General features: G+C 39.0%; 1 protein-coding gene across 1 annotated transcript in view; it reads right to left on the reverse strand.

Annotated features, from left to right (window-relative positions):
• Positions 1–404: 404 nt before the first annotated feature.
• Positions 405–15,155, reverse strand: part of LOC129088606 (receptor-type tyrosine-protein phosphatase N2-like) — a 194,209-nt gene continuing 179,458 nt past the window's right edge. Inside the window, exons 20-23 of the mRNA XM_054595950.1 lie at positions 14,150–14,203; positions 10,312–10,376; positions 4,234–4,307; positions 405–1,849 (exon numbers count right to left, since the gene is read on the reverse strand). Of these exons, the coding sequence (XP_054451925.1) occupies positions 1,778–1,849; positions 4,234–4,307; positions 10,312–10,376; positions 14,150–14,203 (265 nt within the window). The 3' untranslated portion in view covers positions 405–1,777. The remainder of the gene's footprint in view (positions 1,850–4,233; positions 4,308–10,311; positions 10,377–14,149; positions 14,204–15,155) is intronic.

Here is a 15,155-nt window from a genome sequence, read left to right on the forward strand (position 1 = left end):
AAGCATCACGCTGGTGTTTTTCTCCCCTTAAATAAAGGCAAGTATACTTTTAATTACTGCTGACAATCCATGGATGTTTGTTAATGTAGGCTATCTGATTTATTGGCAGCCATTGGTTTCCATTAATTCCATACCATATGAGCAGACTCTTCAAATCTTCTACATATAATTAGAGTTTAAATTCTGGTTCAGGTTTAATTATTTTGCGAGGTCATGTGGTTGTAACGTAAGCCTGCTCTTCATTATATTCTAACAATAATTCATTTACTAATAGATTTTATCCTTGACAGTTATGAATGGGAATAAATGGCTGCCTGGAAAAATATAGGTAAAATATTGTACTTTAAAAACAGTGAGAAACACAGGAGGATGGTTTGTTGAGTTGTTGAAGTATATGGGATAAAACATGTAAAAACAATCACTGGTATGGTCCTTTAATAATGCTCTTTTTTTTATTTACAACAGAACAAAGATGCTTTTGGGGAAAACCAGCAGACGAATGTCACCGCAAGCTAGTTTTAAAATGCAATACAGGTTCAGCTACTGTACATGTACAAATCATCCATTGATGCTACATAGAAGAACTGCTATTCAGAAGCAAGACTATCCTCTTTTAACATGGAAAACACTTTATTTTATAATGGCTTCATTCCAGCGTTCAGATTGATCAATAATGTCTTTTGTTGAACTGTTTCAAGGCCGATCACAAACTTTTAGACTGAAGGTAACTTCCTGTCGGCAGATTCTTGAAGCTCTGCATTGTTTATCAGAGGGATTTTCATTCTTCAACAGCAGAGCAGACCTTTAATCCACAGGTTAATCCGCTGGAATGAGGCCATTTGTTTTAAATGAAGTGTTACACACTAGACTTGTTTCCACGTGGCTGGACACATTTACGAGTCCATAAATTTATTTTTGTGTTTTTTCATTAAGGCAGACATGAGTGTTACTTCACCGACAAGCCGCACGTTTTGGTCGTCCACGAGAGAGAGAGATAACGAATCAGGCTGAAGAAACACAATATTTGCTTCTACTGGCATAATGAGAATGCACATTGAAAAAAATAAATATATATTTATATATCTATGTTATCTCAACTCACATCCAGTACTAGCATCTTTGTTTTTTTCACAATAAGTGGAGAATTGCAAATGTTAAATTAGAGTTGCAACAAATCTTGGAAACGACGCCCTACTAGCAGTTTTTCATCACTCAATGTTGAGAAAAATAAATCCTCAACGGGAGACTAGTTGCACCTAGCGTACAGTAACATATCAGAAAGCATGGCTCTAAAAATCAGACACACAGATAGTGATACAGACAGGATGTTCGCCATCACACGCTCAAAACAAAGACCAATCAAACAGAAACTATGATAAAGATACTACAGAATCATTTTTAACAATCTATGAAAATGTGTTTTTTTGTTTTTTTAAATGTCACTTTGGAAAATGGGCTGCATGGGTCGTTACAATAGAAGGAAGGTCTATCTATGTACATGATTGGTTCAACGGTTTTTCTGGCACAATGTTTACTAAGATGGAAGGAGTTGAAGGAGTTGAGGGAGGAGAGGAGACAAAAGGGAATGAAGGGAGAGGAAAGGAGGAAGAGGAGACCGGAACATCTGGGATGGGAAAAGAGGGAGACGAAACGAGAGAGGACAAGACAAAAAAGACAAAGAGGAGGAAAAGAGGAGAAGGAAACAAGGAAGCAAATGGAGGTGATTGGAGACGGAAAATCATGAGGAAGGTGGTCCGTCAGAAGGAGGCGCTCCTTCCTACTGCGGAAGAGCTTTCAGAATGGCGTTCACCTCCTCGGCGACGGTCGTCAACGCAAACTCAAATTGATCCTGCAGGGAAACGAAGACAGGGAAAAAGAGAGGAGGGAAGTGAAAAGTGTGCGGGAGCAAAAGTCTGGAGAGCAGAGTGGGTTAGTCTCAAGTGCTTCCAAAACCAAAAAGCTTTAACTGGTTAACAAAGTCCATCAAAAATCCTGATAAACACTTCTCAAGCTCTTTTATTTATAAAATATTTTAATCTATATTTTGGTTTACATTTGAGAATGTGCATTTATTATGTTTTTTTTAAAAAAGATGCTAGAATCAAACATTCTAAGTCGCAAAAATTTATTATTTCTTGTCAAGATGCAAATACAGCTTTATCTGTCATTTAAAAGCAACTTGGCACTTTGAAACCTTTATTTTGAAATATTTAGAAGTCATATTTAAGTCATGTTTAGAAGACCTACACGTTTGTTTTTTTTTTGACTGCATCGTTGCAGGAAGAGGAAGATAAAGGCCTCAATCAACACCTTCCCTCATCAAAATCTGTAAATGAGAACCGAGTGCTGAGAGCTGGGACTCGAGACCACGAGGGGAATCAATGTGAGAGGAGCGGCGTGACAGCCGTTTGCTGAGGATACATGGTTTAATAAAGCCTGGATCGATACCACCGATGTTCCACACACACACACACACACACACACACACACACACACACACACACACACACACACACACACACACACACACACACACACACACACACACACACACACACACACACACACACACACACCTCGGCTTTTCCTTTTCTAATTATGTTCACAGATCGGCCGGTAATTGAAGTTTCCAGATCGGCCCGGCGTGCCGTGTGACGGAGAATGACTGGTTGTCTTTTGTGTGATTAACAGTATGTGTCTGTGGATTTAATCATCTATAAATTATCAATTTTAAGGGATAATCATACCAACAGCGGCAAAATCAACAACAAATTCTGCATTCCACTTTTGCAACCTCTTTTATTCACTCTTTAAATACTTAAAAGAATACCTAAAATGATTAAAAAAAACCTCCCTTGGAACTCTATTTCCATTTCAAATACTTTTAGAACTATGGAGGCTGCCTCAGGACTTCTGATAGTGTTCCTCCGGGAGCACGGATTATCACCGCCCATTTGAATTCTGTACATATCCCTCTGTGATCGGAGCAGACCCGACTATAATCCCCGTTCAATTACTCCTCAGAAATCGATTGATCTTGCCTGATGGGGACGGCGAAAAAAAAAATCGCAATCTCCCAACGGAGCACGAATAATACCAGCCGACGTTCAGACGTTCAGATAAAATGAAGCTTTAAAAGAGGAGTGATTTATTGGTAGAACGGTTCTGCTGTGACGTGGAGGTCACAGGTTTGATTCCGGTAACTTTCAACGAATAATGACAAGATGACATTTGTGACGATGAGGAGTTGATCCCTCAAACTAAGTTTCTTTCAAAACACAGGCAGAGATGTGAACGATCAGCTCTCACTTTACGTTTGGTGCAACTTTGGTTTGTCAGATTATTGATCGGAAGCCTTTTTTTCTGTCTGGTCGTTTGTTGGCCATTAGCCTTAAATGCAATGAATCAGGCCCATTTATAAAAGCAAAAAATGATGTCACAGATGGGTAACACATAAATATTGATTAGTGAACAATGTCGGAGAGAAGCACTGTACTTTGGTTGTGTCATATTGTTTATATCAGGGTATATCAGGGTGATGTCACACCTTTAAAGAGTTGGATCAGAAGGTCGATATGACTCATTTATGTGCATTAACTATGGCGCCACAGCCTTGAGTCCATTAGCTTAGCTTAGCATAAACACTGGTAGAGATGTCTAGCCAGGTTTTTTTCAATATGGCTACCAACGTCTATAAAGTTCACTATTTATCATGTTGTGTGTGTTGAACCCGTCGGCTTGTTGTATGATGATGAAGCACTGAGTGAACTCGTCATGCCAGAGATCTTTGATAGAACACTTTATGGGCTAAATGTCGAATCGCTACCAATAATGTTTAAAAAAAATAATAATCTGACTATTCAATCCATTCGTCTTGGAGCGACTAACATCTTTTGATCTGGTGTGAATGATTTGTGAAATAGTCTGTGAATGGTTCATTCTTTGGTTTTTCCCATTTCAAAACTGAATCTGGGAAAAAAAAACAAAATAAATGACAGAAAAAAATGCAGTTTTTGGGAAAAACCAAAGAATAAACCATTCATGGATTTTTGACCTCTGCTATCATATCAGTTTAAGGACTTTGAATGTGTGTAAATGAATGAACCACACTCAGCAGGATGTTTTAAATGTTAATGTTGGATTGTTTAAAGAAGTTGTGTTTTTTGCAGTGTATCATATATTGGCCTCTCTGCCACAAACTCTTATTTTCAGATTCATGTATGTGTGTTTTACCTTGGTCTGAACCATTCCTGGCCTCTGGTCCCGCAGGTGCTCCAGAGTCGCTGCAATATCAATCTCCTTGGCACCTGTCACACAAACACACAAACAGAAACACACAAACACGCATATATAAGAAATGGTGATGGATTATGTTCAAAGCGCCAACACGATAATCCAGCTAACATGTCAATCTGGTGTTTTTATACCCGCTCCCTTTAGAACGGCAAAGGAGATTACATTCATCCTCTTTTGTACAAACACACACAACAGCTAGCTGGTGGTGTTTTGTAGTTGGGATGAAAAAAAAAGATAAAGAAGGAAAAGAAACTGAGGGAAATCACAGGCCCACATGTCTGTAGAGTTTTTCTAAAAGAAACTGAGCCGAAATGCCAGAATCTGACATGCCTGTGTGTGTGTGTGTGTGTGTGTGTGTGTGTGTGTGTGTGTGTGTGTGTGTGTGTGTGTGTGTGTGTGTGTGTGTGTGTGTGTTGGTCTCTGTTTAGTTGCCAGCCAGCCGGTCGGCGTGCCAGACTGGCAAGACGCCCAACAGCTGACGTCTAATTATCAACAGATATTGTGATATATGACAAACAGATTATTATCCTTTCAGAGACAAACGCTGACAAGTATCTGCATCTGAAGTGCATTAAAATATATATTAATTACCTCATAGTCATAGATCTGTCAATCACAGTAAGCCCCGCCCTAAAGCATCCCCTGCTTTATGGTCTGTTTGACTCTAAATGGAGCATCATTTACTAAATGAACATCATGCTGTATTGAAGAAGACTTGAAACTAGAGATTGAGACCATAAACTCATGTTTACAATGTTTACTGAGGGAATAAATCAAGAGAGAAGTAGAGTCATTTTCTCATAGACTTCTATACAACCGGAGGAGTCGCCCCCTGATGGACAGGAGAGAGAATGCAGATAATTTATATTTGGAGATCTGCCAGCATTCAAAGCTATATATATATATATATATATATATATATATATATATATATATATATATATATAGCTTTATATATATATATATATATATATATAGCTTTGAATGCTGGCAGATCTCCAAATATACATTTGATGGTTACATAAATATTTTATAGGCTGATCCAAAGCAAGCATTAAATGTTTGACACAATATACATACAGCATATGTTTGCTGTATTTCCATTTTTATCTATGATACCCATTCATAATGACACAATCGTCAGAGAAATGTTCTACTACAAGATTACTTAAGTAAAATATTCTGCCTTAGAGAAGACAAAATGACTGCAAACGTGTTCTTCTTCTATATATTTATTATAGGAGGTTTTTGTGCCGAAAAGGAAAGCTTGCTGATAAATTGTCATTCAGTCTGCTTTTCAAATATGAAAGTGTCCTCAGAAATCACATTCAGGTCAGGCTCTGTAAGCAGTGAAAGGGTAGAAAGCTAGAAAATGCTTATAAAAGGAAGATTAGAAAAATAGATTGGAAAAAAGGTAAATCTGAGGTTTGATGCTTTTAATGCGCCATTAATGAAACATAATGATATTTAAATATATATTAATGTGACTTTCTTTTAGGGAACAACATTTCTGTCTGAGACAAATTTCTCCTCGAGCTTTTAATGGACTTACATCTTCCCATAATGCCATGGGGCCATAACTTATATCTAAAGGTGCAAAAGCATTTGTTTAGAAAAACGATTTGAAAGACAGGAGGGAGAAAAAGATGTTAAAGAGTGAAGGAAGACATCTGAAAGAGGAACAGGTGAAGAGAAAAAGAGGAGAGAGAAGGAAAGGTGGGAGCAACAGTTACATTCACAAAAATAAAGAGAAATAAAATAAAAATAAAACATTTAATTTGTCGTCTCTCCTCCTCCTCAATCTAAATTCTGAGGAAACAAAAAAGCTCACGACTCCTCTTTGCTTCTTTCTCGATGTAACACATAATAACATTTCTTTTTTTTCTTGCCTGCATGAAGAGGAACATGAATAGTGGGAGAGAGCTTCTCATTCACACCGTTTTCTTATTCTGTTTCACAGGTTGTGTGAGACTTTTTATTTTTTTGTCTTTTTACAACACAAAAGACTCCCTTCTAGCCAGAAAAGCTGCAACACGGTAGTCACTGCTTTGGTTTAGCTTTTTCTGAAGGAGGGGGGCCTTAACAAGCCGAGGGCTATTGTGCAGGGTCTGATAAACCTCAAAATGGACGGTATTAAAAAAAAAGAAAGAAAAATCTTTCCCTCTTTGCGAAACACTCTCCCTTGAAAGCGACGGTGGAGGCGAGAAAAAAAAAAGAATAAGGAACGGTGTAAAAAAACCCAGCCTCATTTTTAAACTTCCCTTCTCTGTAAGACCCTCGCTACAGGGTGGAGGTCGAGGAGGAGGAGGAGGAGGAGCGAGGAGGGTGGGAGGGGGTGGTGGTGGTGGTGGTGGTGGTGGGGGGCTATAGAAGAGGAGATGGAGGAAAGAAAAAGAAAGACCGAGCCCTTGAGGAGGCCGAAGCCAAGGACGAGGCTCACCAGCTGGACATGGGAAAAAAAAAATTAAAAAAAGAGAGCGAGAGAGAGAGAGAGATGCTGAAAAGCTCTCGGGCACTCGATGGGTTTCATTCGATTCTTAAGATGAAGAGAAGAGTGGCGGGTGGTGGAGGTGGTGGTGTGAGACTGAGGGGGGGAGGGGGAGCCTTTTGGGAAAAGAATAAGGGATATCAAAACGTGAGAGCCACAGCAACACCTCCTCAACCTCCTGCAAACAACGGCATAATTCTGAGGGGCGAATTCACAATTCATTCCTTGGGAGAATGAAGAGTGGGAATGGAGAGAGAGAGAGAGAAGGGAGGAGGGGGGAGTCTGAGAGGGAGGAAGAAGAGGAGGAGGGAAGTGTCTTTGATCAGGATGGAGGAAGCCTGCAAACCTGGGGGCCTCTCAGGACGGACAAAAAAAAACCTGGTGCAGAGATGAGAGAGACGATGAAGTGGAGGGGAAATCAGCCGGAGAGATTTTATGAAGCTTAGTTATTCCCAGAGGTCTAATTCTAGAAGATATAAACTAAAAAAAGACAATACTTATTGAGGAAGATTAAATTATCGTCTTGATAATCACCAGATGCCAACCTTTTTAACCAGAAGTATTTATCATTTTGAGTAACACTACGAGACCTGTGGTGGAGCTTCAGCAGAAGAAAATAACCCCGTTGATTTGGTCCGGGTTATTTGGAGCACGGACGGCTTACTGAACGGGCCTCCAGGGGCCCAACAGGCTAGGGGGCCCCTGGGCCTGAGGTTCTGTTGTGAAAACACTAAAAAGAGACGCAAAACTACAACAGAGATGCTAAATGAGCACAACGAGACACAGAATAACCAAAAAGAGACTCAAAATGACTGAAAAAACCCCACAAAACCCACAAAAAAGACACACAAAACAACCAAAACGACACAAAGAACAACCCTTAACACACACCGAACAACCAAAAAGAGACTCAAAATGACTGATTTGAGACACAAAAACACAAAACCCCACAAAATAACAGAAAAAACCCACAAAACGACACCCGAAATAACCCTTAACACACACTGAATAACCAAAAAGAGCTCAAAATAACTGAAATAACACCCCAAACAACCAAAAAGGCCCCCAACAGCACTCAGTGAATTCTAGTATTATTGTATATATGGGCTGTTAGAACAAACTCTTTTTAGTTCTTTTTTTTATTTTAAACTTCTGCACATTTTTCCAAGATATTCGTACGATTTGCAAGTTGGACAAAGTACTTAAACTGCAGTTGTCTGAAGTAAAAAGTACAGTATTCCCCTTTAGAGGAGTAGAATTATAAAGCAGCTGACAAGTAACGTATGTTTACCTTTAAATATGTACAGAGTACAGACTGACTTCTTCATCATCATCACTTTACTGAGCTTTAGAGAGATAATCATAAATAATGCACGCAGAAACTAACAAAGCAAAGGAAACATCAAACTCTGGGACATAAAGCCTCGTGTCGTCTCCAAACTCCTCTGGGGGGATTTTCATGTTTTAACCTGCAGGATTACATGTTCCTGTGTGAGCTTTAAGCTTTATGAAACCTCTTCAAAGGTTATTAGATAAACTAGAAAAAAAAAAAACGGAGCGAGGTGTCAAAACTCAAAACAAAAGCTTCGTTTTAACAGAGATTTCATAGTTATAGGTTCTGAAATAAACCTCTCACACACACACACACACATCCTGATCTCGGTCTGATTCCTTTACTCATCTTATTGACAAAGAGAGAGTTAATCTGTTTATTTATAGAACGCTGCAGGAATGAATCCTAATACCTGGAAGGCTGGTCTAAATGACACAAATAAACGTCCTCCTTTAGCTTAGCGGTGGAGCCGTGAAGTCATGTGACCGTGGTGGAGTTCCTTTATAGCTTAACGTTAGCTTTTTACTTTACACTTCAAAAATAAAATCATAAAAGTGGTGCTCATTCGTGGAAATGATCTCGCTGAACATAAAGTGTAAGTATCATAAACATGTGTTTTTGGCTACAGAGTTTATTTTCTGCAAAAAAAGATGCACAATTCCTGTTGTTCAATGAAGAACGCATCATCCCTGCAGCTCTCTGTACCTCGGAGTAAACCCATCATCCCATTAGTGACAATGTGAAGATAAAACCAAAAGAATTCAGTAAAAAATGATACTTGTCATGATGATACTTGTGTGCCTTTTGGGGCTGCTAGCAAGTGAAGTTGGATTGTATAAAAATATATATATTTTGCTATAAAATGTAATAAAAAAAGACACTAAACATCATGTTCCAGACAGATTCTGAGTTTTGGAACTTTGGTTTGATGGCAAAAAAAAGCCGATGTGTGAGAACTTTTCTGTTTGAGTAAATTTTGGGATTCAGGACACACACACACACACACACACACACACACACACACACACACACACACACACACACACACCAACTCCCTCCCTGTCTCTCCCCCGGCCCCTGGGTGCTGAGAAGGGGCCCCGATGCACCGACTGACCCTTTGATCTGGAATTAAAGACCCAGGAGCTCGTTCTGCTACAGCAGCACCACCACCGTGGGACACTTCACACCCACACACACACACACACACACACACACACACACCCACACACACACACACACACACACACACACACACACACACACACACACACACACACACATCTAACATCTGTGAAAAGCTGCTGTGAGTTCGGACGGATCAGATTCTAACGTCACTGAACTATGAATTTAGAAATAACATCAGAAATCAAACATTTTTAAAAGCATTTTACTTTTCTAGATTTGACATTATACTGAAGTTGGGAGTGAACCAAAGTAAAGTCACTTCACTCAGAAATTCATCTTTATATATGAACCCCATGAGGAACTAATCACATTAAAGTCACTTGTTCCCCCCAAAAAATCAATCTGACACTTTCATTTAACGTCACAAACTGCTGCTGCCCGTTAAATATTCAGTCCCCCTACATAATTACCACACTGTGTTTATTATATAATGCTATAATTATCATGAATCCTGCTGACACTTCCGATAAAGTGTTCAAGGTCAACTCTATTCGAGTTAAAACAGTTTGATAAAGCTTTCCCACCAGTTATTCCTCTTCTTTTCGACCCTTCCTTAATCCCTCTTTTCCTCGTCACACTGTAAACGTCACATTTCTTTTTCCCTTTTATCTTAACAGAGTTTAAATGTGTTTTAACGGCGTTGCAGGAGAGAAACAACATGCAGTTTGGTGCCAAACAGGCATCAACTGAGATAATGAAAACTGATATTAATTTGCTGCAATTAAGCAAAAAAACAACAATTAATAATCAGTGTTTAATGACCTCCGGAGCAACATCATCACTGTGATTATCTAATTAAATACCATTATGTTTGATGCAATCAAAGAAAACTTTTATTATAGTGGTCATTTTTTGACAGCAGTGTTTTTTTGGGGTTTTTTTTCTCTGTGTTGTTTGAAAACGGTGATAAGGAGTGAGGGGAAATGTGTTGCCATGGTAACGCCTCCCCACATAAAGGCATAAAGGAAAGGAGAGAGGAAGAAAATAAATAAATAAACACAACACCCACCTTTAGCCATCTTGTTGAGGACCATGTCGATCAGGACGTATGTGCCACTTCTTCCAGCGCCGTCACTGCTCAGGTGGGCGAGAGACCATGACACAGAATGGAGGAGAGAGAGAGAGAGAGTATTAATCAAATGAAACAATTTATCAAATTATTACTTTTAAACAATTAATGGGTGTTTCATTCTATTTTTTCTTTCCTTCTTTTCATCATAATAACGATTTTTGTAATTAAAAAAATTATAATTATAACAAAAATAACCATTATTCTCAAAATATAGATCCCAAAAACAACATAAGTGTTAAAAATAAAATATTGAGGCAGCAAAATGAATCTGCTGTAGCTGCTTTTGGTGGACTCGCTTTATAAACTATCATAGAATGTAAATGTGCACACTGTGCTTCTATTTAGGCTGCAGGTAAATCTGTCCTTTGTAAATGTGTAAAATATTGCTTTCAAAATGAAACAAACAGGATCTTAAACTCCATCATATCGTTTTACAGGGCATATTAAAATGCTTAGTCACTTAATGTTACCTGGATATATGATTGAAAACTGATTTTTATCAAGTATTTGGTGATGCAGCAGAGATAAAAAAAAATAAAACTGGCATGTTTTCATTATTTATTATATTAACTGCTCAGCTGCTGTTTATTATGTCACCATCAGCAAACCTACAGTTACAGTTTTCATTTTCTTGCCATAATCTCCCATCATGTTGACTTTTACGAGTTTATTTTATTGCGTATTTTAATCCAGACGAGGATGAATTAAATAAGGATTGTAAACCAATAAAAAAATGATTAAATCTGAAGTATTAACAGGAATTTAGAAAAACATTTCTGGGAAGTCATTACGTCCCACTGCTGCTGCACAGTAACGTTTAAACACCCACCCACACATGTTACTGTAACAACACCACTCATTTGGTGTCCTCTACCATATTCATGTTATTGGTGTTTGTATTTCTGGAGTGACTCCAGTGTGAAGCAGGTGAGCACGGCGAGGTTCATGAGTCCTCTAATGCTATTTCAAGGAGGATAAAGGACTTCAAAGGGTGTTCAATTATGGAACAGAAAGGCAGAAGCTGGTTTTATTTTGGTGAGGAATTAAAATCAAAATATAAACCTGTTAAACAGCAACGCTTCATTTTAAAAGAAAAAAATTGAAATAAAACGGATGTAAATGCACTTTGTTCTATTTTAAAGATAAAAAATATCAAAAAGGAATAACTTTATTGAGGCCTTTACGCACCAGGGGCTGTTTTTCAGAATGTTGTTTTATGTCATAAGTGCTGTCACACAGGAAGTGAATATTACGCAGCAAAAAGCAACGTACATATTTTCGTAAAGAGGTCGAGTTTTCAGAGGTTTTGCATCACAATTGAAGGCATCAACCAATCAATCTGTAGTCTGAACCAAGGCGGAAACTTTATTACTCTTTTCAAAGGCAGAAAAGACCAGATGCACTCCTTCTGTTCTTACCTTTCACAATAAAAGCCCTAGACACATAATAATGACAGGTGAGTACTGTTATGCACATGCGACTAGTTTTGTCTTTATTCGCGATGCAAAAACATCAGAAAAATGGAAAAAAAGTATTGTTTTTTGCCTTGTAATATTTGCGTTCTGTGTTAAAGTATTCATGACAAAAAACAAGAGTCTGAAAAATATATATTGACGTGCGAAAAAAATATTGACAAAAAAACAACATCCTTGGCGTGAAAAGGCATTTAGCCCCTCTAACGTATGTGGAGGGAATATTTTGTATCGCAGATTTATTTCAAGTGTTGAAAATTGATGTCTGCACCACAACCGCTCTATTTCATGGGCTGCTGTGTAATCCAGCAAACTCAAGTGTGTGTGTGTGTGTGTGTGTGTGTGTGTGTGTGTGTGTGTGTGTGTGTGTGTGTGTGTGTGTGTGTGTGTGTGTGTGTGTGTGTGTGTGTGTGTGTGTGTGTGTGTGTGTGTGTGTGTGGTAGCTGGCATGCATCCATACTTCCTTAATATTTCATTTTCACTAGGGCCTTGGTTATTTTCTGCAAGCCCACACACACACACACACAGCTGTATAATACAACATACCCGGTGGCAGTAATTGAGCAGCACCGGCACAGGACCAGAGTGTGTGTGTGTGTGTGTGTGTGTGTGTGTGTGTGTGTGTGTGTGTGTGTGTGTGTGTGTGTGTCTGTGTGTGTGTGTGTGTGTGTGTGTGTGTGTGTGTGTGTTTTCTACAGAGATACTATCACTCTGATCTCAGGTAGTTTGTGTGTGTGTGTGTGTGTGTGTGTGTGTCGTACAGGTTATTACGGCGTGATTAGATCTGTCGTATCGCTGCACCTCGCCAGCATCATTACAAGGCGATCAAAGATATGTGAGTGTGTGTGTGTGTGTGTGTGTGTGTGTGTGTGTGTGTGTGTGTGTGTGTGTGTGTGTGTGTGTGTGTGTAAGCCTGAGGGCTGTGAGTAAACACGTCAAGATGTCTGCTGCCTTCTCTCACTCTATTTAAAATGAGATACTGAGAGCGAATGTGAGGGAAGGAAAAGAAAAAGAGATTTGAAATAGACAGAAAGTCAAAGACGGAGACGTTCTCTGAATTCTGTGTGATTACAGATTATTTTTTTTGCATCTCCTGCTGTGTCACTCTGCTCTCTCTGTATACATCATGGTTTTTAATGGCCGTGCACAGCTGTCTTGGAAAAACTCGCTTGAAAGTGAAAGTCTGAGAGAGAGTTTCTCCATCCTGTCACTACCACCTCCTCACATATGATTGGCTGATTGGGTTTTAGGAATGAGTTTCTAGAGAGAATATTGTTCTGTGCTAAAGATTTGGTATGTGTTCAATTGGAGGAATTGTTCAAATACACTGTAAATAACATGTGGCACAACTACATGCCAAGTCAATGGAAAAATGTGAGTTGATGCCAAAACAAGTGGACTGGACTGGGCAGCGCAAATTGAGATAAAGACTGATGCATGGATGTTGGAAATATTTCAAATTGAGTTAAGGATTCATGCTATTCCTAGAGCTCCTAGAGGTAACAAGAGAAGAGTAGGAAAGGTAAATAGACACTTTAACAGTAATGAACTGTTCAGACTGCCAGAATTAACCTCTAAACGTCTCTCTAAACATGCGCTTTAACTCGTCAGATGATCCAGCTGCTGCTCCACAAAGACGGGTTTCATACTCAGGTGCAGCCCGGCAATTTTTTGTTGGAGAAAAAGCACGGTTTCATCATCCTGGAAGAGCGGTTACACCATATTAAATAATAGATCACTTAGCGGAGGAGCAGAGCAGACAGACATAACCGCGATCAGTAATGGAAGTTATTTTTTCTTTCTAAATTCAATCATTGCGGGATGTTTCCACACATAAAACTGTGGCAGTTTTTTATGTTCTGTTAAATACAGATTTAATTATGTCTCAGTGGTCTGGAGTCATTTCCTCAGGTGGTGGTGAGGGGGAGGGATTTAGATGTGATCACACACACCAAACTACACACCGCAAACTTTTGAAGTGCCTCCAGTTAAAAGTTTCCCCTCCTCTGAGGACAGTTTGTCACAATTAAATCACAGCTTTCGGGCTAATTTCTCATGTAAAATGTTTGTCGTCCTCCACACAAAAAAAAGCGAGATGGTAGCGTGGACTGGAAAACAGAAACCACAAGAGACACGGCAGAGTCATTTATCAGTAAATGGGGCCGTTTGTCTGCTCATTTGCTCATTAATTACACTCACACAAAGAAATCACAAACATTTCAAAACCCTGAATGTGAGCTAGAACCATTTGAACAAATGAAAAGAGAAGAAAATCACACAGCTGTAGTTGTTAGAATACTTGCCTGCAGTGGACTATGATAGGACACGAGCGTCCGCGGTAGCACTTGTTAACTTTTCTGTAAAAAACACAGAACAGAAAAAACAAGCTCAGTGTTAACATCACAGTTACAGAAACACACACACAGTCAGTGCATCATGTATCTGGGCTTTAGAACAGCATGCACAGTACTGTTAATTCTCATTTTTAGAAGGTAAAAATAGACAAAAATAGAAAGGTTCTTTACGACCGACAGGATTCAAATGAAGTTGGTTATAGTCGCACAACTTGCACATCATCATTTTTTAAACCTGTAGAGTATAGACACATACTGTTCGTCTATACAACTTTCAACCCAGTCGCCAGGAAAAAACACTTGCATTGGTGCTCCACTGCAGTACTGAACAGTCTAAAGATGTTGTTTAAATATATTGTGTGTTATATGATGATAATAAAAATGTGATGCGTTGATAACGTCACAAGGTAACGTCACAACGTCACAAAGTAACGTCACAAAGTAACAAAGTAACGTCACAAAGTAACGTCACAACGTAACGTCATAACGTCACAACGTAACGTCACAACGTAACGTCACAACGTAACGTCACAAAGTAACGTCACAACGTAACGTCACAAAGTAACGTCACAAAGTAACGTCACAAGGTAACGTCACAAGGTAACGTCACAAGGTAACGTACTAGCCTCAATAACAATTGGCTTTAGTTGACTCTCTTCCGTAACGTGACAGAACAAGCATAACATTGTGTAAATAGCTTTAAGTCAATGTTAACTTTTAGTTTTACACAGGAGATGAACAGCGGTCTCCTGGGTGAAAGTCCACCTGCCCACCTCCCGTAAGTGGAGTAGCGGTTCCTCAATACCCCCCACACACATTCAACATATCTGTGATCTGCAACATATCGGTGGTCTGCAGACACAAACGATGCCAACACTTTTTCACAAAGTGTAAATTGCTTTTCAGTGAATCTTTTCTGACACATTTTCTGAGTTATTAAGAATAAGAACCAAAG

Source organism: Anoplopoma fimbria, chromosome 3 (genome assembly GCF_027596085.1).
Source record: "Anoplopoma fimbria isolate UVic2021 breed Golden Eagle Sablefish chromosome 3, Afim_UVic_2022, whole genome shotgun sequence".
NCBI classification, from domain to species: Eukaryota; Metazoa; Chordata; class Actinopteri; order Perciformes; family Anoplopomatidae; genus Anoplopoma; species Anoplopoma fimbria.